This window comes from Geotrypetes seraphini, chromosome 6, assembly GCF_902459505.1.
Source record: "Geotrypetes seraphini chromosome 6, aGeoSer1.1, whole genome shotgun sequence".
Taxonomy (NCBI): domain Eukaryota; kingdom Metazoa; phylum Chordata; class Amphibia; order Gymnophiona; family Dermophiidae; genus Geotrypetes; species Geotrypetes seraphini.
The window spans coordinates 147,112,053-147,137,600 of NC_047089.1; the positions used below are offsets into that span (position 1 = coordinate 147,112,053).

Consider the following 25,548-nt stretch of genomic DNA (forward strand, 5'->3'; position numbering starts at 1 on the left):
TAGACCAATTGTCAGGATCCCAGACTGTAGGCAGCCATAGGAAGGACAGGGAGGGGATCCAGAATGGCACACCTATTTACTGGTAAGATATAATCTTTTTTTTCAGTGCAATAGGTATGCCATTCTGGACAAAGCGGTCCTAGAAGTCTATGGTGGGCTGCCTTTGCCAGCCTGCAACATAGAGGAGCCAAATGATGAGTCCTCTCTTGCCACAACATCCACCCTATAAAACTTAGCAAATGTATGTAGAGTGGATCAAATTGCAGCTCTACAAATCTCTTCTGGAGAGACTGCCCTGGCCTCTGTACACAACGAAGCTACACTTCTGGTTGAATGCACTTTAACAGAGACAGGGGACTGTTTACCACAGACAGTGTAGGCTGATGAAATGGCCTTATGTACCCATCTAGAAATTGTGGCCTTGGAAGTGAGCGCCTCACTTAGCTTAATGAGTTAGCACAAAGTGATGGCCAGAGAGTAAACTCGGTTACCTCAAGATATCGAAGAAGCACTCTTCTCATGTCCAACTTCTTCAAAATATGGTCCTGTTTCTTAGAACCTGTAAACTGGAAGACAGGTAAGTGGACTTCTTGATTGACATGAAAATGCCAAAACCACTTTCGGCAGAAAAGAAGGAACCTGGAGCTCTGAGATTGGTCTTGCTGAGGTCACAGCTACTAGAAAGACTGTCTTTAGTGTCAAATCCAGTAGGGATGCCTCTTCCAGTGGGTCGAACGGAGCTTTGGTGAGACCCCGCAGAACTATGTTAAGATCCCACAAGGGGAGCAGTGGTCTGATGTGGAGAGCACCCTTCAGAAATCTAGCGATGTCTGGATGAGATGCCAGTGTAGGTCTGCAGTCCCAAGCCCTGAAACAAGAGAGCTCTATGACTTGGACTCAAAGGGAAGCCACAGTGAGTCCCCTGTCAAGGATGGCTTGGAGAAAAGCTAACACCACAGAAACCGAAGCTGAAAACAGCCCCACCTGCTCTTGGGTTCACTAATGTTGAAAAGTCTTCCATGCTTTAACATAAGCTGAAACTGTAGTCGGCTTCTTAGACCTGAGAAGAGTTGCAGTAACTACTTCCGAATAACCTTTCTGTTCTAACGTTTCACGTTCAAGACCCATGTCGTAAGAGCAAAGTGATCCTTCTATGCATGCTGGACACTGAGATTGGACGTCCTGAAGCACCAGAAACTGAGACTCATACGAAGATGCATCACATCTGTATACCATGATCTGTGGGGCCAATTGTGAGCCACCAAAATTACCTGTCCCGGATGAATTGCAATTCTTTGAATGATTCGGCCTATCATGGGCCAAGGAGGAAAGATGTATAAGAGTAGGCCCTGAGGCCAAGTCTGGACTAGAGTGTCTAGACCATCGCTTCCAGACTCATGTCTTTGACTGAAGAACCTGTCTTCCTTCTTGTTCTTTACCGTTGCCATGAGGTTGAAATGAGGTTGACCCCAGTGCCGAACAATGGCTTGAAAAGCTGTCGTGGATAGCATCCACTCACCTGGGTCCAAGGCCTGTCTGCTGAGGAAGTTGGCATGGACATTGTCTACTCCCACTACTTGTGCTGCCGATAGCGCCTGCAAATGATGATCTGCCAAGTGGAAAAGGAAGGGTCTTCCAGAAACAGATAGGCATTCTTGGTGCTGTCCTGGTGATTGAAATATGCTACTGCTGTAGCATTCAAAAATGTAAAAAATGTCAAAAAGTCATTTTTGACTAAAGCATTTTCTGACTTTCCCTAGTTTTTACTAATATTACCCCCGTGATATCAGAAGGAAATATACTGCTGTAGCATTGTCAGAGAAGACTTGGACTGCTTGGTCCTCCAGAGTGTTTTGCAGTTTCACCAGAGCCAGCCAAATGGCTCGCAATTCTAGCCAGTTGATCATCCACTTCCTCTGCGAGAGTGACCAACTCCCTTGAAGTGGTCAATGATTGCAATGAGCTCCCCAGCATAAGAGACTGGCATTTATCATTACAGCTATCCACAAAGTTATCTGGAGGGGCATGTCCTGGTAAGGTACTGAGAGTGGAGCCACCAATCCATGCTGGCCTGAGCTTCCAGCATCCAGGGTAAATACTTCCGCAAAGAGTGACTGAGGGGACCAATGTGAGAGCAATGCCTGTTGTAGAGGACACATGTGGGCCCTCACCCAAGGTATCACATCTATTGTGGCCTCCATGCACCTCAGGACCTGAAGATAGTCCCATGTCAACAGAGCTGACTAGGCTAGAAGGCACGATATCTGTGAGGAAAGCTTCTGCTTCTGTAAGATAGACAAGGCTGGCTGCCATGTTGAACAAGACTCCCAGATACTCTAGGAATTGAGTCGGCATTAAATGGCTTTTGCAATACTTCACAATCCAGCCGAGGTCATCCAGGACATGGATCACCTGATCCACTGTTCGCTGACCTTCGGACAAAGAGATGGCTCGGATCAGCCAGTCGTCCAGGTAGGGATGAAATTGCAGCCCCATTTTGCACAGGTGGGCTGCCACCACCATCATGACCTTGGTGAAGATGACAGGAGTTGATGCTAGGCCGAAAGGCAGAGCCGGGAACTGGCGGTGGCAGATTGGACAGATAGGCGAGCAGGAAATATCCTCTGCAGCAGCCAGCCGGCGTATCCCCAACAAATGGCCCGTGTACCCCTAAGGGTGTTGAGAAACACTGCTATACCTCACAGACCCTTTCCAATTCTTACAGTTGCTGACTCTTATAAAATGTTTAATATAAAACTTTATAGAGGAGTTCTCCAGATTTTTTTTTCATCCCCTGAACTCTAAATCCATAGGCTCAGGCTCCTCCAGAGATTCTCCTCCTGTCCTGTTCCTCTTTGGATCTTTTCTTCCTGAATCTCTCTGCTCTAGCATTTTTCCTCCTGCTTTTAGAGTTCCTGTTCCTCTATTGATGAGATCAGCTGCCCCCTTGATTTGCTCTCAGGGAGGAATAAGTATGTCTTTGCCCTCAAGTGATTGGTCCTGCTTCTGAGGTAGGAGATTCCCCTCCCCTTTCTTACTAATGAATCTAGGTTTGCTTTTCTCTTTGGGTTCCCAGGGTCGTAAAGTCTCTCTAGTTAAAACATTATTTTTTTTCTACCCCCATTCCTGGCTTTATACACCTAGGGTTACCATATTTTTCTCTGGGAAACCCTGAACACATGACCTTGACCCATTCTGCCTCAAGCCCCACCCTGTTCTGCCTCCATCCCATTCTGCCCCAAGTCCTGCCCCTACAAAGCCTCCTTTCTTCTTCCAGACTAGCTCCAGCTCCGTCTGGAAGGCCTGGAGCATACACAGATGTGTGTGACATCATCCACACATGCTCAGAGGCCCTCCAGATGCGGCCAGAGCTCGTCGGTGCTTTCCAAAACCAGGAAAAATGCTGGGTTTTGGAAAGTCTGTTCGGGAGATCAGACAGTCCTCTAAAAAGAAGACATGTCCGAGTTTTTCTGGACATCTGGTAGCCCTATATACACAGAATCCCATGGAGTCTTTATTTTCCTGGGACAGAACATGATTTCTTTCTTGCGATAGGGTACAATCTAGCCCAGGGCTGCCCAAGTCTAGTCCTCGAGATCTACTGGCAGGCCAGGTTTTCAGGATATCCACAATGAATATGCATGAGAGAGATTTGCCTGCACTGCCTTCTTGGTATGCAAATCTCTCTCATGCATGTTCATTGTGGATATCCTGAAAACCTGGCCTGCCAGTAGATCTTGAGGACCGAATTTGGGAAGCCCTGATCTAGCCCTTCTTTACCCTGTCCCCAGCTAAAGATTTCTTCTTTAGCGCTCTCTTTCTGGTTGAGACGGGATCTCTGGCTCACAGAGTATAGCTTCCCCATCTTTTGTTTATAATACACAGGTTTTTTATGTGCGCAGGCTTTTTAATGGTAGTAACCTGCCTGAAGGAACAGCGGAGAAATTAGTGTTGGCCTGCTTGGGATGGATAGATAAGGCATTGGCATACAAGGCTGCAAAGAGGAGGCAGCACTGGCTTGTGTGAGCTGAGTTGGAAGACAATGACAATCGGTGTAGATATGAAGGAGGTGGGGACAATCTGGAAATATTAGTGGTAGCTCTAGACATAGAAGGGGGAGGAGGATAAGAGATAATAGTGGGGCCAGGCTTGAGTGAGAGACAAGTGAAAAATGATTATTTGTTTAAAAAATATATACCCTGTCTTAATACTAAGCAGCTTGCAAGAAAATGATGGGGACTAACTTAGGCCAATAGAGAAAGTAAGGTGATTGGCTTGTAAGGGATAAACTATGGAATCGGCTAGGACAGGGATGTCAAAGTCCCTCCTTGAGGGCCGCAATCCAATCAGGTTTTCAGGATTTCCCCAATGAATATGCATGAGATCTATTAGCATACAATGAAAGCACCGCATGCAAATAGATCTCATGCATATTCATTGGGGAAATCCTGAAAACCCTACTGGATTGCGCCCCTTGAGGAGGGACTTTGACACCCCTGGGCTAGGGGAAGAGAAAACGGTAAATGCTGAGCTTTTGTAAGCGTAGTGGCATCCTGCTTGAGAGCAGGATGAGAGAAATATGGCCTGTCAGATGTCCAAATAAGGGATCTCCTTATAATTATAGTGCATCTTAAATTGACATTCGTAGGGGTCCTGTTAGTAAGGCACGCTAGTGCGTCTTAGCGCATGCTAAATGCTAACACATCCATAGGATATAATGGACGCATTAGCACGTTAGCATTTAGCGCGTGCTAAGACACACTAGCGCACCTTAGTAAAAGGACCTCTTAGTGTTCAGTCATGTTTAAAAATCCAGTAGCTTATCTATGTCTTTGCTCTATGGCATGAAAATTTCCACATGTTGTTATAATTTCTAAAAGGATGACTGCTTAAAAATTATTTCTCAAACCATGCTACATACATTATAAGTTAGCAATATTTGGGGCCATAAAGATTCCTTTAACAGTGCCCTTGATTTGTTGAAAAAAAAAAAGTGATTTTGAACACAAAAATAATTTTTTGTTAAAATAATGGATGCTAGTGTCACAATGAAATGAGTTGGTATCCTGAGACTAAACTAAAACTAAACTAAAGCTTAACTTTATATACCGGGTCGTCAACCCAAGGAAGCTCGACTCGGTTTACAACAATTAGATAAAAACTAAAGAAAGTTTACAATGATTAAATATAAACTAAAGAAAGTAATAGCAAAAGTTTCAAAGAGATTAGTTTTCAAAATGTTTGGCAAAAAGAAAAGTTTTTAGAAGTTTGTGGAAAGAACTGGGGCTCCTCAGAATTAAGAGGAGTTCATTCCATAGTTGAGAAAGAGCATCTTTGATAATATTTATGGCTTCATGTTGTGCAATATTAGTACAGAGGGAGTCAATATCAAGGTAACCAAGATATAATCTGAAAGTCATTCAGAATATTATTTATATGTCTTGTCTATAACGTATGATTCTTTTAGGTACAAAGGTCTGCAGGAACCCTTCTACAAAAATGGATGGTAGCTCTAATACTGAACCATTGCCAGTTTTTCAATAAAGACTTTGACTTGTGTTCACGGCTTCACCCTTTGGCTTGTCTCCACTCTTTGCTTTACCTTATTGAGGAGTGGCCTAGTGGTAGAGCTGCTGCCTCAGTACCCTAAAGTTGTGGGTTCAATCTCAGCACTGCTCCTTGTAATCCTGGGCAAGTCACTTAATCCTCCATTGTCCCACATATAATAATAAGTACCTGTATATATGTAAACTGCTTTGAATGTTTAACTGCAAAAAGGTGGTATACAAGTCCCATTCCCTTTCCCTTTCCCCTTACATATATATATATAAAGATATATTCCAATATAAAACTATTTGAAATGGGTTTTTTTTTCTTTGTTTTTGTTGGTTGTTTTTACAAAAATCTTTTCTGGCTTAAATTCTATAAATTGATTTATTTTCAATACAGGAATTCAACAAACTGTTTTAAAATACTTGTAGATGTAATAGTATTCCAGAACAACAACGGTTTGTGTTATTATGGGAGTTCAATGAATTCGCAAAAAAACCCCAATGGGAAAGTGGTTTGTAATGACCTGTCAGATTACGTAGATGAAAACAGCGTGCAAGTACGGTGGTACAAGGTAAAAGCAGTATGATATATTTCTATTTGAGCTCCCACACTATTGTCTTTTTAATCAAATAGTAAAATTAGGGCTGTACATTGATTAAAAATTTTAATTGCATGATTAATCACATGTAAAATTTTTGATAGCACAATTAATCGTTAAAGTGCCCCCTAACATTTCCTCCAATATATAGATATTGCAATATATAGATAGCAGATATAAATTCTCAAAACTGATACATTTCAATTCAGTTGTCCCATAGAAAGGTGGTATATCAAATCCCATTAGCTCCCCTTACTAAACTAACAGTTTGTGTCTGATGATTTTATCTTTCTAATCATTTTATTTCATATCTTTGGTTCTGCTTCCCTATGCTCTGAACTCTATTTCCAGGGCCTCCTGTCTATTCACTCTTTTTTCTCCTCATCACTTTCTGTCCTATATCCATCTTTCTTCCTCCTTTTCAAATCTGTCTAGTTCCCTTTGCCTTCATGGGCACCATTATCTCCTCCCCTCCTTTCCCTTCATGGGCATCATTATTTCTTCGCTCCCCTCCCCTTCCCTCCCTCTCTCCACCACTTCATGATCACCATTTCTCTCCTTCTCTCCCTTGTCCTCATCTTCCTTGTTTTTTTCATCCCCTTTTTCCAGCTTCTGACTCTCTCAACATTACCCTGCTATCCATACCTCTTTCTCCCTTTCTCTTCCAACAAATCTTCCTATGAACCTGAATCCTCTCTCTTTCCCCCTCCCCCCCATCCCCGGGATCCATGATCTCTGTACCTCTCCTTATTTGGCAAATCTTCCTACTCCTGAATCCTCCTCCTCCTCCACCCGTGGTCCAGTATCTCTCTCCTCCCCTTCCCCCACAGTCCAGTATTCTTCCCTCTGAACTTCCATACAATGCTGGCTGGCTAGCCAGCTCCAGCATCTCTCTCTCTCTTTCTATTGCAGTCCCAGCTACACAAGAACAGGAAGTTACTTAAATTTCCTTTATCCCGTGTAGCTGGGACTGCTTTATAGAGAGAGAGACTCTGAAGCCGGCAGTGCTCTGCTGGCGGTTTATGGAAGGTCAGAGTGAGGGATACTGGATGGCGGGAGGTGGGCAGGGATACTGGACTGCAGGGGAGGAAGGCAGGAGGAGAGAGATACAGGACTGCGGGGATGGGTGGGGAAGGAAGTAGGAGACAGATACCTGAGTGCAGATGGAAGGAGACCTAAGTTAATGTGCGTTTAAATTTTTAACATGTTAACATGTTAATGGTCCCTTTTATCAAACTGCGCTAGAGGTTTTTAGCGCAGGCTGGTGCATTAAATGCTCCAATGCTCACAGAATTCCTATGAGCACTGGAGTATTTACCTCGCTGGAACCACGCTAAAAACCTCTAGCACAGCTTGATAAAAGAAGAGGTACATGTACTGCCCTAATTAAAATCAGTTTAATTATTACAACTAAAAAAAAGGTTTTCAAGGTGGTGGTGGTTTTCAACTTTGCTTTGTCCTAAATACATTAAGAATGCATCTGAGATCACTCTAGTAATAAGAATCTACATATTGAAAGAAAAGCTTAAGGGATTTGTTTTAAGGAGCACAAAAGCATCAGAAATCATTTTAAATTGCCCATATAATCAAAAACTCAAGGTGAGTTGTAATCTTTCCATGCATATAATAAACAAGTATAACAAAAATATAAGCAAAACAAATCAACCCAACAAACCATAAATATACTTTGAACTATTCATGTCACTTTCACAGTGTTTGATAACCGCAGGATGTGAACAACCTTCTGAGGTGATGATTGGGTCTAATCAGAATTGTTTCCCTAAACTGAGCTCATATTGTGGAGTGCTTTTTTTAAAATTTAAACAAGTTGGCTGATAGTCATCTCTCAGGGGTTTTTTTGTAACCCATTTAAATTACTTTTGAGTTATTTTAGTTTTACTCAAATGACAAGTTCAGAACTGTCGGTTTCATTCAGAGCAAAAGAATATGCAAATTCTACTATGTTTCCCTATCACAGAGAAGATATCTACAAATGCTAAAAAAATTAAATATCTACTGGAGAAGAGAAGTTCTTACAAATTTCCTGTGAGTCTCTCTTCAAAACCATTGTTCTGGGGCATTTGTATTTTAAATTTCTTATTGTCTTGAACTGGTCATATTATTGTCGCCTGAATAGAAGATTGTTATCCCATAAATTCAAGTGGCTGTATTAAATTGGAATTGCATGCCATATGGAAAATGAGACGGGATACAAAAGAAATAATTTGACATCATCCTAATTAATTTTTTTGTTAGGAGTGTGAACCCCTGGATACTAAAAGTTCAAAGTTTACAGCTATAGGCTTTGAACTCATTATAGAAAACATGACTAAAGATGATGCAGGGAACTACACCTGTGAAGTAACATATGCATATAATGGGAAACTGTATAACATTTCACGTGCTATTAACTGGACTGTGATTGGTAAGTATTATCATTTTTTCAAATATTTATTTCAAAGGAGCTATTCTAGAGACTAAACACATTGGACCAAATTCCATAAATGGCGCTGAAAAATTGGTATCAACAAAAAAATAGTGCTAAGTGCTATTCTATAAACAATGCTTTGAGGACCCCTTTTATCAAGCTATGTAGAGATTTTAATGCGAGCTGGCTTGGTAAATGTTCTGAAGCTCATAGAATTCCTATGAGCATTGGAGCACTTACCTTGCTGGTCCGTGCAAAAAATTTCTATTGTAGCTTGATAAAAAGGGGGGGGGGGGGCGTAATTTAGGCACCATTTATAGTGCTTATGCCGGGATCCATGACTAACTTTAGTCACACAGATCTATACTAGTGAACTCTGGTGTAAATTGTCATGCCTATGTTAGGCGTGGATCTCCCTTATTCCATAACAACATACCTGAATTGGAGGAATGCCTCTGATCCACCCATGACCCTCCCAAGGCTGTGTTTCCTTTTTGGAGCCACATGTCTGACTGGCAGGCTGAAGATTTCAGCATTGGAGGAACAGTTTCATTGAGGCAGTGATTTCTTCTCCCAGATCCAGCTACTTTTGGAGCCTGAGGCAGGCTGCAGTACATTCCCAGTAAGGCTATTACAGCCTGTGAGGAAAATTGGGGGGGGGGGGGGGGGTCTTTAAATCCTTTTTTTTTTGTATGTTTCTGTCCCTTCCCTTAGGTTTCCTAAAATTTCTGGGTTTTTTTTTTTTTTTTAATTAAATAATTTTGGAGCTGTATTTTTGCACCAAAATGCTGCCACAGTGGCAATTTTGGATTTCCTGATTTTTAAAAATAAATTCTCCAGAAGCTTCAAATCACCTAGTTTTGCATCAAAACTGGCAGGGTTGGGGTCCTCGGGCTCCTTTACTCTTAATTCATGCCAAGTGACAGATGCCCAAAGAGTGCCATTGTGTCACGTGCTGCTCAGTCTTTGCTCTCTATGGTCAGGTAATAGTCAGGAGGTCCATTGGTTGGGAGCAAATCCCTTCCAGATCCACAGAATGGTGGTCATCCTAAATGCAGGGGCAAAGAGGCCATGGAGCCACAAAAGATGCAAACTGGAGCCATTTAAAGGAGACTCCACGGAATCTAATTCAGCATTTTCTCCATAATTTGTCAATCTAATGTGGAGATCTTTTCTCCATTTTGGATGGCCAAAATCTTCAAGGGATATCTGGCAGCACATCAGGAGGCACATGAGGGGGCAGGGGCTCCCAGAGTGCATTTGCCTCAGTGTCAGAGGCTGGCCAGTATTTGGTAAGCCTTTCCAAGGGAGACTCAGAGGATGAGGGGCCTATTTCTATGCCCTTATTGTCACAGAGTGAGCCCTCCTTGTCAGGAGATGCAGGGTTGCATGCAGGTGCATGCACGCTAAATACAGTGGTGGCCCTCTGTTAGAGCTTATAGCTGACTCTTTGTGGGAGTTTAACTTGGATTCCCAGCAGGTCCCCTCTGCTCCCTGCTCTATAATGAGTGGACTGAGAGCCCAGTCTTCTCTTGGTCATGGAGCATTGTGATGTTCCTGAAGGGTCCCTTAAGGTAGCCAAGACAAAGGCTGGCCTCTATCCAATGGCATAGGAGTTTCAGTAGCTGTTCACTCAGCCTAAGGTAGATTCCTTGGTCACACAGGTAACCAAGTGTATGTTCTTACCAAATGAGGGAGGTGAGGTTTTAAAGGATATGCAGGATCACAGAGTGGTTGTGATTCTTAAAAGACAATTCAAAGTGCTATCCTTGGGAATCAAAGCAGCTGCAGCAACTTCCTTTGTGACACACACCTCTCATACCATGTTGTGGGTCTTGAACTGACAGAGGCGAGCCTTTACTACAACTCCTATTAGATTGAGTGCATTTTGTAGCCGATGCCCTCTACGAAATCATCAGAGTCATGAGCAAAGTTTCGGCTTATTTGATCTCACCATGCAGCATGCTCTGGATCAGACAATGGGTGGGAGATTCCACCTCTAAAGCTACCTTCAGCAGACTTTCTTTCAAGGGACACATGTTGTTAGAAAAGGGACTGGATGATCTCATGACCAGCGTGGCAGATTGTTGGCTGAAATCTCTACCTGACGGTAGACTGTGAACCTCTGGGGGATCCGGGTAGTCTAATTTTCATGGCTCCAGGTACTTTGGGCAGTTCTCAGGAGCAGCCTCCTCTCAGAGATCCTTCCAGGAAGCCAGACAGAAATTGTCGGGTACCAGGCAGAGCCAAGTCTCCAGTTCTTATTCCGCTACAACCTCCAAGAAAACCCCCCAATGATGCCAGGTCTGGAGTGGTTCCCCTGAAGATAGAGGGACAGCTCTTGGACTATGCAGAGGCCTGACGCAGATCTCATCAGACTGTTGGGTGCTGGAGATCATTCAGAGTGGTTAAAAGCTCAAATTTGCTAAGCCCTTAATGGATTGGTTTGTGGATTCCCCTGCAGGGTAACCAGAAAAAGTAAGCAAGGTCACCACTATGGTTCAGAGGCTGTGAGATATTAAAGCCATAGGGGCTGTGCCGCCCAAAGATTCAGGCTCAGATAGATACTCCATATATGTTGTTGTGTCCAAAAAAGGTTCAGGCAATTGGAGATTCATTCTGGATCTTACATACATCAATGCATCGCTGAAAGTTCCACGTTTTCGTATGGAGATAATACTATCAGTCACAGTGGCGGTGGCGCTGAGGGAATTTCTGGCCTCTGGATTTGACAGTGGCCTACCTGCATATTCTCATCTTTATGGATCACAAAGCTCCTGAGATTTCATGTCCTGGACAATCATTACCAGTTCTCAGCTTTTACCTTTGGGCTGGCATCAGCTTCTTGCATGTTTACCAAGGTGATGGTGGTGGTAGATGCCCATCTATGCAGAACAGGTTTGCAGGTTCATCCATAACTGGATGACTGGTTATCAGAGCTCCGTCATTCCCAGAAGTAGTGCACGTGGTCTGGGTCCTGCATAGCCTGGGTTGGAGGGTGAATTTCTGAAAGAGCCAACTGGTTCTGTCCCAATCTCTGGAATACCTGGAACTCTTCTTCTTCGAAGGTCATGTTTATCCTACTGAGACACGCAGACAGATAACAAGCTTGTTGGCTAAACCAACTCCATCTGTGTAGCACTACTTCCAAGAGCTGGGCTCCATGAGAGCCTCAATAGACATGGTCCCCTGGGCGAATGCTCACATGCATCTCTCCAGAATGTGTTGCTTTTGAGATGGTCTCCTCACTCTGACTTCCTGCAAATGTCTCTGCCTTTGACTCTGGAAGTCCAGGCCAGTATTGACTGGTGGCTCCATCTACAGATGTTTTTAGGGGCATGTCCCTCAGATTAGCCTCATGGGTAATTGTGACAATAGATGCCAGCTTGCTCGGCTGGGGAACTTACTGAAATAGACACCTAATTCAGGGGCATTGATTGACCTCCCGGAGGAAGTGGTCGTTCAACAGATTGGAACTTTGAGCCATTTGTTTGGCATTTCAGAGCCTACAGAAAAGTCTGGAGGGACAAGCAGTTCAAATTTTCTCAGACAATCTTACTGCGGTGACGTGTGTCAATCATCAGGGAGGCACCAAGAGTGCGCAGATAAGTTTGAAGGCTTGCTTACTGTTCAGGTGGGCAGAGCTTAATCTTCAAGCTCTCTCAGCAGTGCATATAGTGGGAATGAATAATGTCCAAGTTGGTTTCCTTAGCAGACAGACTCTGTATCTGGACAAATGGATGCTGTCTGCTTTCCAATCCATTGTTCATTGCTGGGATTGCCCAACATTCGATCTGATGGTGACAGCAAAAAGCAAGAAGGCAGACCAATTCTTCAATTGAAGATCTGAGCCCAGAATACAGCTTTGGATGTTCTGGTACTGCCATGGCTGAAAAGTGAGCTCTGATAGGCTGGATAGGCTCTGATAGTGGCCCATGATAGGCTGGCTACTCCATAGGATTGCAAGTCATTCAGGAATAGTCATTCTTGTGGCTCCAGATTGGTATGTAGGCCTAGTGCATCTTCAGAGAGGCACAAGTCTCAAACTGTGAGTACTGCGGACCTTCTTTCTCAGTGACCAGTGGTCATAGAAGATCTGAAAAGGCCCCTCTATGTGTGTAACTTGGTAGGTGCGATCTTGTAAAAATTATGTGTCGGTTCTAATGCATATACCTAAAAAGAGGGTTATGGACAGATCTTGGGTGTGGTTTAAATTATGCATAAGTTTATAGAATATGTACCTAAGAATATAAATCTAAACAGACAGGACATTACAGACATACTGGAGACAGAAGGATATAGGAGATAAGCAGGCCCATACTAACTGCAGAACTGCTGGTCATGGTAATTCCTATGAGCTGCCTGCAAAATGCTGGGAAACTCATACCCAGCCCCCTAACACAAACAGCACTTGGGGCTAAATACTGTATATGGCACTGAAAAACGTGCTATTCTATAAGCCACGCTTAAAGTTAGGCATAATTTAGAGAATAACACTTATGCCCGGGAACTGTGACTAAATTTCACCAGCAAAAATGTGGTGCGAATGCCTGCACCTAAATTTAGACACTGATGCCCTTATTCTATAATTACACAAGTAGCTTAAAGTAGCACCCATGATCCACCTATGACCCAAACGCTGCTCCTAAATACATGCACATAACTTGTAATTGATTTTAAGTAACAGCAATAAGGCCCAGATTCTGTATAGGACGCCCGGGACAGGCGTCTTATACAGAATCGGGCCTACACCCGCCCAAAACTAAACCCTGATTCTGTAACCGACGTCCATGTTACAGACACCGGTTACAGAACTATGTTACTTGAGACATGGCCGATATACTAAATCATGGCAAGGGATCTCCCTGCCGCGATTAGTATAGTGGCTGCGGCTATGGCCGCCAGTCTCCCCTCCCCCCTAAATGAACGAGGCAGGAGGGATGCCCAATCCCTCCTGCCGAAAGATCCCTACCCGCCCTCGGCGATCGCTTGAAGGAAGGTGCCCAACCCCTCCTGCTGAAAGACCCCCTCACCTGCCCCGACGATCGCCAGCAGGAAGGTGCTCAACCCTTCCTTCCGGCAGACTCCCTGCTCCTTGGAAGATCGCCGGCAGGACGGTGCCTAACCCCTCCTGCAGGACCCCCCTAACAAATCCCCCCAACAAAACATCCCAACTCCCCCTCCTCGGCCCCCCCAATGAGACTCCCCACCCTGGATCCCCCTGGGCTTACCAGCAAGTTGTCTGGCCGGCCAGGTTCTCGCACCGACCGGCCAGCAGGCCTGCCTCCAACCAAATGAGGTGGGCCCGCCCATCCCCTGCCCAACCCACAGGAGCCTAGAGCCTGATTGGCCCAGGTGCCTAAGGCCCCTCTTATGGTGGAAGGGGTCTTAGGCACCTGGGCCAATTAGGCCCTAGGCTCCTGTGGGTTGGGCAGGGGACGGGCGGGCCTGCCTCATTTGGACAGAGGTGGGCCTGCTGGCCAAATTGCTGGTAGGCCCGGGGGAGGGGGTTCTGGGGTAGGGGGTTTTGTGGGGGGTGTCTGGAAAGGGGGGTTGGGGTATTTTGTTGGGGAGTTTCATTGGGGGGGTCTGGCAGGAGGGGTTGGGCACCCTCCTGCTGGCGATCTTTGTGGAGGGGGTCTACCGGCAAGAAGGATTGAGTACCTTCCTGCCGTCGATCGTTGGGGGCGGGTGGGGGTCTTTTGGTAGGAGGGATTGGGCAGCCCTCCTGCCTCATTCATTTAGGGGGGAAGTGTAAGTGTAAGTGTCTCCCGCTCTACTAGGGAGACGTGCAGGGCCACCTAGGTTTGCCTTAGGCGAGATTAGGCGGGCTTGCGGGCCATCCAAGGCTCCCGGAGGCGCCTTCAATATAGGCGGCCTGCCTGGGGAGCATTTTTTAAGAAAATGTGCCTCCCGATTGGCTGAATAGACAGCTATAGGACACTTACAGCTGCCTACAATCGGGACGCAGTTTACAGAATCCGGGTCCAATTGCTTATTAAAATACCAATTATATTGGCTGTAATTAGCATGTTGTTCAATTAAATTATGTGTGCGATTTGGGTACCTGACCAAAATTGCGTAGGCAGTTATTTAGCACTTTCTATAGAATTAAGGGGTTAATATTGTGGCCCACTGTAGCTCAAGACAAGTCTCAATAGCTCTTCCAGTGGTAACCCAAAAATAGCACATTGACATGTGACCCAAAACAGAGTCACCCTGTAGGACCGGATTCCCAAACAGGAATCAAAAAGGAAAAGAAAAGCAAACAACCAAAAGGAAAAAACCACAATTATTTCTCAATGGAAAAACAATATATCATTTATTTCCTTCTGGAAAAAAGGTGAGATAGTCCTTCCAAAATATTTGTTAAACTTGTCAGAATGTTCCCACTGGTAGCAACACCAACAGTAGAAAAATACACAAACCAATAACAGTTTATAGTAAAGCCCCGTGGCTTGACCTCAGCAAAGTCTTTACTCTCAATTGTGTCAGAGAGTTCAGCTTCTTCAGCACAAACGCTGGCTGCTTCCCAAGCGGCAGTTTTCAAAAATAAAAAAAACAAAACAGTTCAAGGCTCTTATTTAACAGCACTAGTGTTCCAAAGTTCCTTCAAGCCTCTGGCCAGTTTCACTCACTGCCAGGTAAAGGGGAGTGACAGGTTTTGCACAGTAAAGTCCTTAACTTGACTTTCAAAATTCCCTCCCAAGATATAAGCAAAACCTCACCCCAAAATCACTCCCTAGCTTGCAAACAAAATGTTCCCCACACAGTCCAGCACCAACAAACTCCACTCACTGTTTGAGGGTGGAAGCCAAGTCCACCTGCATAGCTTCAGCAATCTCAGGAACAAACTCTGCCAAACCTTCTTCATATTCCATGGGCTGTTCTCCTGGAAAAATTGGCTCCTCAGCCTGACCAGCCTCTAACACTTCCATCGGAACGGGTTTGCTGCTCCTGCTTGGCTGAGGGGACTCCCTAGGGAGAAATGGCTTAAAATTCCTCCCTAGCTGGCTTCCTTGCCTGTTTTCTGCAACAGGTTTAAATACCTTAGGGTACAGGTGTCAAAGTCGGTCCTCGAGGGCCGGAATCCAGTCGGGTTTTCAGGATTTCCCCAATGAATATGCATGAGATCTATGTGCATGCACTGCTTTCAATGCATATTCATTGGGGAAATCCTGAAAACCCGACTGGATTACGGCCCTCGAGGAGAGACTTTGAAACCCCTGCCTTAGGGCGACACCCTGCTTTGTCAGCCCTGGCAGTGTTCCAAGGGCCTCTTGGGCTCCCCCAGTGGTCGGTGTCATTATTTTCCAAACTATGATCCTGAGAAATCCTGAAACTTTCTTTCCTGGATTTTTCCTTAACTTTTCTGGTTGGTTTAAGTGGAACCAAGGCAGGGCACATACCTTGTTGGTCACAATATGCAGTTTTTTACATGGTAACTGCTAAAATACTGCAAAACTCATTAATAGTTATTGTACTCTAAACCATGTGTTAGGTGCTTACCATGTTTTGGCAAATTGTCCTCTTTATCTTTGTGAATGTGGATTTCTTAAATGAAAGTAAGTGATATTTAGGGCAAAAGATAAAGGGTGGAGGTGTCCAATAAAAACCTGGTGAACTCAATCTTCATAAAAAGTCCTTTATTCATCCAGAAAATCAATGACCTGACATGTACATGTTTTGGCCCAAACGGCCTGCTTCAGGAGTCTCAAAGTTCTTCAGAATGAAAAAATTCTGAAAGAGGACTTCCTAATCATTCATTTTGTACTCCTCTCCATCTGATCTTGATAAGAAGACTTGAAGCGGTCCAGAGAAGGGCGACAAAAATGATAGGCATTCTTTCCAGTTGCTCCTTATTTTTATATTTACATAATCAGAAGTGAATTCCAAAAGTCTGCATCTGACAGAGAAAGGTAATCACAGCTCCTTCTGTGTATAAGGCTCTGGTGCACTTCTGTTTCCTGGCACAGAGGGTTTGGTTCCTTTCTCTCTCCCTGCTGGGTTCCTCCTACCAGGAAACAGAAGTGCACCAGGTTTTTATTGGACATCGCCACCCTTTATCTTTTGTCTTTGAGGTTTGTGGATTTGGTTCTCCTGTTTTTCTTGTTCCAGTGATATTTAGGGAACATCTTAGTATCCATTAATTATTAAAATGTTTTATTTTTTCATCTTGACCTATTCAAACAGGCAAATACACGGAGAAGGATATTCTTAAATAGTTGCTGTGACTTCACATACTATAATTTCAATCTAATTATTCTTTATTTTTTATGCTTTTTTTTTAGACTACAAAAACACAAAACCAGCAGTAATTATTTACCCCAAAAACAGCTCAATTGAAGTAGAGCTTGGTAAGAGATTTTGCAATATTTTTTCCCATGTATTATTTTACCAGTATTGTAAATTAAGTAGGATAAAAGACTAGTCAAGAATACTATTTGCTGGTTGGCATGGTGCAAATGAGTTAATGCATTTTATTTTGAAATTGTAGATTATTTGTATTATGGGAAAAAGAGTTTACTACCTTTGCTATTTGAAGTATATCATTGCAATTCCTTTTTATCTTTCATGCTTTTATTTCATTTCTGAGGAGATGGTGATAGTGAAAAGGGGATTGAAGGGTACAGATAGAGAATTACTATACAGGTCCTGGACCTGATGGGCCGCCGCGTGAGCGGACTGCTGGGTGCGATGGACCTCTGGTCTGACCCAGCAGAGGTATTGCTTATGTGCTTATGAAATGTTTTGTTCAATCACCCTCACCATTGTTAACCTGTTCTGGCTTCTCCTCTGAGCAGAAAGTGGAGTACTGATTTTTCTAGAAAGTTCACTATTCTTTCTGTCAACAATGCCTCTATTACTTTTCCAGCCACATAAGTAAAGTTTTACTGGTTTGTAGTTTTCTACTTCTGTCATTATTTTTGTGAAAAGGGACCATATTTGCTCTTCTTCAATCATATGGAATTTCTCTCTCTTCTAAGGATTTTTAAAATAAATCTTTAAGAGGACCCACCAGGACTTCTCTGAGCTCCAAACGTACCATGGGATTCATCTCATCAGGGTACCATAGCTTTGCCTGCTTTCAGTTTTTCATGCTGTTCCTTAAACATTTTCTTCCAGGACCAAGATGGAGTCTGTTAGGACTCTGTTTTACTAAAAATTCCATTTTTGGTTCAAGTTACAGATTAGTGAGCATGAGGAAAAGAAAGGTAAACCTGAATCTTTATCTCCCTATGAACAGAGGCTGATCCAAACTGGGTTTTTTTCACATTTGGCTGAAACTGAAACTGCAGTTGAAACTTATCACCTGGTTTCGGCCAAAACTGAAACCTCAAGTTTGGTGTTGTGAATATGAACAGTGAGTGAGGGCCACCATTCTAAACCTACAGCATCCAAGCCCAAGTATAATGATATAAATAATGAAAGACCATTATTTTACTATAAAAACATAAACAAATGAAGGCAAATAAAGACCATATGGCCTATCTAGTCTGCCTATTCATGCCATCTACTATCCCTTACTTTTCCTTATCCCAAGATACCAAGCCATGGAGTGAGGAGGATGAAGAGAAGGAAAGAGATACTGGACCGTGGGGGAAGGGAGGAGGAGAAAAGAGATACTGGACTGCAGGGGGGTGATGGGAGGAGAAGGATTATTCAGGAGCACAGCAAGAACTGCCACAGGAGAGGAAGATAGATTGTGGACTGGGTGGGGAGGGGTAGAGAGTTCAGGAGCACAGGACAATTTGCTGGGATTAAGAGCTTCTGAAGGGGGAAGGGTGAAAGAGCCAGATGCTGGAAATAGGAGATAGAAAAACATGGGTGATGGTGGCAGGGGAGGGAAGGAGAGAAATGGTGATCATGGAATAGGGAGAGGGAGGGAAGGGAAGAGAGAAGGGAAGGGAAATTAGCTCAACCTGACCCTCCTTGGGACTCGTAGTTTGTTGCCTGGCAAAGTTTTAGGTTGTCAATCTGCTACACTGGCCATAAGATCATCCAAAGCCTATCAAATAGCATTTGGTCCTTAAAAGGAGGCCTGTTTAATGTTGCTTTGAAGTCGAATCTCTCATCCATTTTCTGATCTAGAGCATTCTTTGAGCGGAGATAGCATAAGCTGAAACTTTGCTTATGACTCTGGTTATTTCATATAGAGCATAGGCTATCTAGTCAACCTCCACCATTGGCAGCTGGGGGTAACCATCGTCATCTGTCGAGGGAATCCGATGCAATCTGGTATGGCAAGCACATGCCAGAAACGAGGCCACTGTGGCTGCCTTAATTCCCAAAGCCAGGGCCTTGAATTGGCTTTTGAGGACAACATCTACCCCGTGATCTTACACATCCTTTAAGATAACATCTCCTTCACTAAGTAGGGCAGTCTGCTTGGTAACCTCTGCAACCAACAAATCTAAGTTAGGCTGAAAAAACAGCTGCTGAAAATCTGGGGTCATGGGATACAGCTTAGACATCATCTTAAGAACCCGTAAGGAGCCCTCAGGGCTCTCCCAGTGCTCTGTGACCAGCATAGTAATGTTTGGATGTGAGGGAAAAAATGTGGTCTGAATCTTAGAGCCACTCATAATAGAACACTGTGTAGCCAAAGCTTGCATGGATTCCAGATTTAATTCCCGAATTGAATCTGTAATAATCTCAAGCAAGGTGTCGATTTGAAAAGGTGGCATACAGTTGAGTCCCCCACTTGGTCAAGAGCCGCTACCACCTCTAGACTTACAGCTCTTGTCTGAGACCCCAAATCTCCAAAAAAATGAGAATTTATTCTGGGGTAGTAAAGGCATGGACTCTGACCCCCAGTCTCCCCAATCCTTCTCTAAGTAGTCTTCTGGTTCCTGATTGGAAACCCTCTCTTGGGGGAGTGCATATTAAGTGTGCAAACCCCCTTGTGCAGCCATAGGCATGCCCTCAGATGGCACAGTCTGAATTCTGAAAATTAACATAAGCTTTCCACATAAGACTAACAAAATCAGGTAAAGCCCTGACTAGGAAGCCCATATGACCCCTTCAGGGACTCACTTTGTTGTCTCTTGGGCTCTATGGCATAAATTACATTACATAAGTGATTTCTATTCCGCCTGTGCCTTGCGGTTCTAAGCGGATTACAAATTAGAAGAAATCTGGACATTTCAGAGAGAATTACATAACACAGATTCGTGTGAGTTACATGATACGGTAGAGAGTTACAACTTAGAAGATATCTGGATTATTTCCGAGAGAATTACCTAGCAAAGATTCAAGTAAGTTACAGATTACATTGGAGAATAACAATATGTTCAGGTAACATAAGAAAATTATCTTACATTGAAGGAAGAAGTTTGTTGGATAAAGAAGGTGATCGCTTATTATAAATGTTTCAAGTTTCAAGTTTATTAGGTGACTTGATTAATCGCTTAATCAAACTTCTAAGCGATGTACATATTAAAATTTACATTTGTTAGGGGACAATACAATACATACAAATACTTAAATATGACTAAGTTGCACTCAGTTTAACATATTCTAAACATTAGGTAAGGAGGGATGAAATACAATTCATAAAGTAAAGAAGAAACATTAAGGGAAAATACAAGAGGGTAATAAATAAAAAAGGTATAATAAAGTAAAGTGGCGTAATAAGATAATAATGCATTTGTGCTTTCACCAAGTCACTCTCCAAGGGCTCTTGAAGGGATTATTTTTCCTGAAAAACAAGCCACATGTGATTCCCCAGCCCTAGAGATACCAGAGGAGTCTAAGCTTGAGGCTCCCACATCACACGGCACACAAACACTCCTCAGCCAATCATCCAGCCCAAAACCTAGCATGATATAGGAGTAGAAAGGTCTGATAAGTCCATAATAATTGATCTGAAGTTACATTGAGGTGCTATGAGACAGATAGAGAATGTCTACAATGCATGCTAGGATCAAAGCATCAATGATATCTGTGGCTGGTGTACAACTATGGAATGCCTTGCCTGGTATCCTTGCGGTTTTGTATGGAGAGGATGAATTTTAAGAAAATGCTGAAAACTCAATTATTTTCCAATGCCTTCTTATGCTAAGATATATTTCAGTTGATAATCACCTTTTAGAACTTTTCTGACATCAGTGTATGATTTATAGCTTGTTTGTACTTCTGAATTGATTGAATTTGTGCTCTATCCCTTTTATAACAGGGACAATTAGCAATGCTGTTTTGGCATGTCTATGTTATATGTGATAATTGGAGGGAAACAAGATTTTATGTATGTGATATAGAAACTGCATAGTTCTATGTGGTATATAAATTTTTAAATAAATAAATGAAAATTGGGAAATCTAAGATGGTCTCCATGGCAAAAAATGGCCTGGGAAAGCTACAATTAAGTTTATAAAATTCAGGGAATGGGTTTTTGGTGATGGGGGATCCTATAACTAGCCCAAGAAACCACCAAAAATACAATCTAGATACCTCCCTCTCTCGATTTCCCATAGGCTATAATAACCTGTACTCACTGTGCTATGCTATTGCCTACTTCAGCTCGCACTGCAGCTGGGAACTGGAGAAGACCACTGCCTCACACAAGCATATGCCAATCCATGACACTGCGATCTTCGAGCTGCCGGTTGGGCCAAGGCTGGACTGAGACCTCAGACCTCCACAGACCCATATGTGACAATGGGAAGAGGAGAGCCCAGCTGGAACCTACCAAAGCCATCTCGTATTGACACAGGGCTGAACAGCCTTTGCTCAAGTGCCTGATAAATCAGGGGCTAGCTTAGCTTCCAGAAGAACATGGATCCCAAGCTAATTGATAGTATGGGCTAGCTAAATAGGTTCCTTCATAGGGTTGCCCTGTTAGCTGTAGACTGCTACTCAAATAGTGTCCCAGGCAGAGCTTTCCCAGGGCTACTGGGGTCCTCTTCAGCATTGGAAAGCCTCAAAATTTGGATTAAAAAACCTGAATATAACAAAACTTCTCAGCACAGATCAGGAAGACACCTTCCAGCTTGCATGCAAAAGGAAAAACTAAGATAGGCAGTATAGCCCACTGAGGAAAGAGGTGGAACTGAAGAAAATGTATAGGATACCTTCTGCACGCTTGCGGTTAGGGGGAGACAACTCATTTGTCAGGATTCGTATGCACTGTGCACCAGAAGTTTTATTGTATATTAATTACAGATCTCTCTCTAAAAAAACCTTTTCCCACTAACCTATCTGTGATGCAACTTATGCAAATGAGCCAAAGGACTCCACTAATAAGCTTTCTTCCCTTTAGTGAGCTCCATTTACTAATACCATCATTCAACTAGTTTTTAATGTGCTCAACCAAGTTGAGAGTTAACCTAAAGACTCTTCATATTTTTGTTCGTCTATTTGTGACTGCATTAAAGTCCTTACTAAAATCTGAGTATTTGACATTTGATGCTAAGCTTATTCTATGGTCACCCTATATAAGAAAGTAATTAGATTTGCTTGACATTGCTGAATCTAAGCCACTATGATTTTATCAGAGGAAGACAGTAACTTCTTTAATTAATCACTAAGGTTAGACTAACTAGCCAGATTTCTTTTTTTTTTTTTAGGTTTTCAGGTCAGTTTGGCATGCAGTGCCTCATACAGTGCAGATTTTTTTACATTGTCTTGGAATATCAATGATATGCTCGCAGAAGACTATGATGATAATAACAATAGAATCGTAACAGGAATGCCACTGTAAGTATATTTTGAAATTAAAATGCATGAATCTTATGCCAGTTTTTATCAAAGTGTAAGCACTGAATTGTCAAACGATAGAATGCAAAAGCCTTCTGGTACACAGGTGCCATGGCGACCGTACCTCAGAGAACCCAGTTTCCTACTCCTTAAACTTTTTTAAGCAAGCCTTTGGAGGAAAAATTCTTGGTAAGACCTCTGAGACATGCTGAAATGATGTGGGGTGGAAGAAGGAAAACCTATAAGCTGCAAAACATCCACTCTTCTGTAACAGTCTGGGATGAATATTGTATTGCTGTTCTTCTCATGCCCTGTGTATCTGTATACATATTTTGTTTTATCAAGGCTAAAGGAGGATAACCAAGTCAGATTAGAAGGAGAGAGAGAAATAGGGATAGTGAGGCTAAGGGGGGAATTCATCAGTGTGTGCTACTGTTAAGATAGGTTATTTTACCACAACTTGTGCTATTTTTGCACAAGGTTTCTTTGGATAAAATGTAGCGCACATTGATGAATTCCCCCCTTAGCCTCACTATCCCTATTTCTCTCTCTCCTTCTAATCTGACTTGGTTATCCTCCTTTAGCCTTGATAAAACAAAATATGTATCTCATCACTGAGGAAGTGGAAAGTAGTCCCTATCCTTGTGCCTGGAGTTGAGAGAGGGTACACTCAATAGGGCCTCAAAGGAGATAATGAGATACAGCAAAAGTGGTACCGTTGTGAAGATGTGGGTGTATGCATGGGCCTGGTGAAGGACCTTAGTGTGTGCCACAAAGACACACATGCTGGGTGCTGCTCACTGGTAGGAGGCATGCTAGTTTGCATACAGCAGCAGTCTTCACTATAGAAGTATATTTTGCTATCAATAGGTTAGGCATGGTGAGGGTAGAAACTTGTGCTGCCTAGCGGAAAGGCAGCTACAGGATGGGGAGAAATAGTCATATGAGAACTTGAAGTATGCATTATGTATGTCAACCTAGTTACCTGTTCTGAGGTCATTAGGGAAGTCAGGATAACCAAATACAGTGGAACCTTGGTTTGCGAGCATAATTCGCTCCAGAAGCATGCTTGAAAACCAAAGTGCTCGTATATCAAAGCGAGTTTCTCCATAGAAAGTAAGGGAAACGCGCTTGATTCGTTCCACATCCCACCACCCTCACGAGGCCACCAGCGCTGCTCGCTTCCACCCCACCACATTCCAAAAAGACACCCTTCCACCCCCGAGGCCACTGGTGAACTTCCACTCCACCCCCGAGAACCAGTATCACCTTTCCGCCCGCGAGCCCCCACTCCCAAGAACCGGCATCACCCTCCCTACCCGCTAGCCCCCACCCCCGAGAACCAGCATCACCCGCCCGCCTAAACCCAAACCCTGACTGCGATCTGGCACTGGCACCAACCCACAGGACGTGCTGATGCCGGAAGAGCCTGCTGCTTGTCACTGATCTCTGCTGGGCTGGGCCTTGAGCATCTGCGCATGCTTAAGGCCTTCTGGCTCCCGCTCTCTCCAAGAATCTCATTAGAATCTCAGAGACAGCGAGAGCCAGAAGGCCTTGAGCATGCGCAGATGCTCAAGGCCCAGCCCAGCAGAGATCAGCGGCAGGCGGCATGCTCTTCCGGCACCGGCACCAGCATGTCCTGTGTGTTGGTGCTGCGTTCTGGTGCCAGATCACAGTAAGGGTTTGGGTTTGGGTGGGCAGGCGATGCCGGTTCTTGGGGGTAGGGGCTCACGGGGGGGGGGGGCAATGCTGGTTCTCAGGGCTGGGGGCTCGCAAATCGAGTCAACGCTCGGTTTGTGAAGCACGATTTGCAAAAGTGTTTTGCTCATCATGCAAAACACTCGCAAACTGCATTACTCGCAAACTGTATTACTCGCAAACCGAGGTTTGACTGTAAATAAATAGTGGCTTTGTTTACAGTGTACGTATATCTGTGTCAGTGTTAATATTTGTTATAAATAGCTGTGGCATTTGCTTTGTACTTCCTTCTTGAGTGAAGAGTGGGTAGTGGAGAGATGAGCAATCAGGGCTATCAGTTTGATGCCCAGTTTAATTGTACAGGCTAAATTAATGTGATTGAAAGAAAAGAAGCAAAATAACTGAATGGGTAGAATGAGCCCTGTACTCAGGAAAAGTTTATTTTCTGTGTGTCTTTTGCAAAGCTCTTTTTGAAAATATTTATGGGAGCCAGTTCACATAGGCTTTTCTTATGGAGCCAGTGACAGGTATATTTTATTAATTAGTCTAGAGAGATTTGTTAGATGACAATTGTGGTAGAATGAAGATTGACTTATGTCCTACTACTGTTTGAGAAATAGCCTGGAATAGGACAAGACACCAATGAACTTGGAATGTGGAGTCTGTTAACATCAAAGTATGCACACTCATGATGAAGTATATTTTGGCATCTAGGGGACTGAAGCTGTTTTAATGTTATGAGGTTTTAGTTCATCATTATAGAGTTACCATATGTCTCCAGAAAAAGAAGAACAGATTGAGACATCCAGATTTTATTTCCATTGGTTTTACTTCCATTGCTTTCAATTGGAGTCTTAGGCCATTTCCAGTGCATCCCAGAATGCACTGGGGAGGAGTCCTATGACTCCGGTTGGCCCAGATGTTTAAAGCCCCTCATATGGGAGGGGCCTTAGGAGCCTGAGCCAATTAGGGCCTTAGGCCCCTCCCCATTGCATCCCAGGATGCACTGGGAAGGGGAAGGCCCACAATACTGAAGAGTTAGGCCTGCCATCCAGAAGGAGTAGGCATCCCTCTGACTGGCCTTCCTTTTAAAGGTCCAGGGGGGTCCAGGTGGGCTTTGGGGGGAGAGGTGTCATGGTTTCAGGGGGTGGAGGATTTGGTGGGTGCTGGCAGGAGGAAGTTGGAATCCCTCCTGCCGGGAATGGTGTGTGTGTGTATGTGCTGGCAGGAAGGAGTGGGCATTCCTCTTGCTGAGGATGTTGTGGAGAGGTATGCTGGCAGGAGGGAGTGGGCATCCCTCCTGCTGGGAATGTTGTGTGTGTGTGTGGGTGACGGGTCAAAAGCGTGCAAGGACAAAGGCGCGCCAACAACCCAGCGCAGGCAACTGAGCGCAGGGCTTGATCGTGCCGAAGAAAACCCATATTTTAAAGGGTTCTGACGAGGGGTGTGGGGGGGAACCCCCCTCTACTTAACAGGGATCGCGCAGCCTCACGCTGCCATGTTGGGGGAGGGGTGTAACCCCCCACATTATACTGAAAACTTAACTTTTTCCCTAAAAAACAGGGAAAAAGTT

The 25,548-nt window shown here is 43.8% G+C and overlaps 1 protein-coding gene across 2 annotated transcripts in view; it reads left to right on the forward strand.

Annotated features, from left to right (window-relative positions):
- The window catches only part of LOC117363168 (interleukin-1 receptor type 1-like), a 77,228-nt gene that overhangs the window by 25,735 nt on the left and 25,945 nt on the right, over nucleotides 1-25,548 (forward strand). For both annotated transcript variants that reach the window (XM_033950521.1, XM_033950520.1), the window contains 4 exons: nucleotides 5,950-6,124; nucleotides 8,408-8,576; nucleotides 16,871-16,936; nucleotides 22,148-22,277. In XM_033950521.1, coding sequence (XP_033806412.1) covers nucleotides 5,950-6,124; nucleotides 8,408-8,576; nucleotides 16,871-16,936; nucleotides 22,148-22,277 — 540 coding nt within the window. The remainder of the gene's footprint in view (nucleotides 1-5,949; nucleotides 6,125-8,407; nucleotides 8,577-16,870; nucleotides 16,937-22,147; nucleotides 22,278-25,548) is intronic.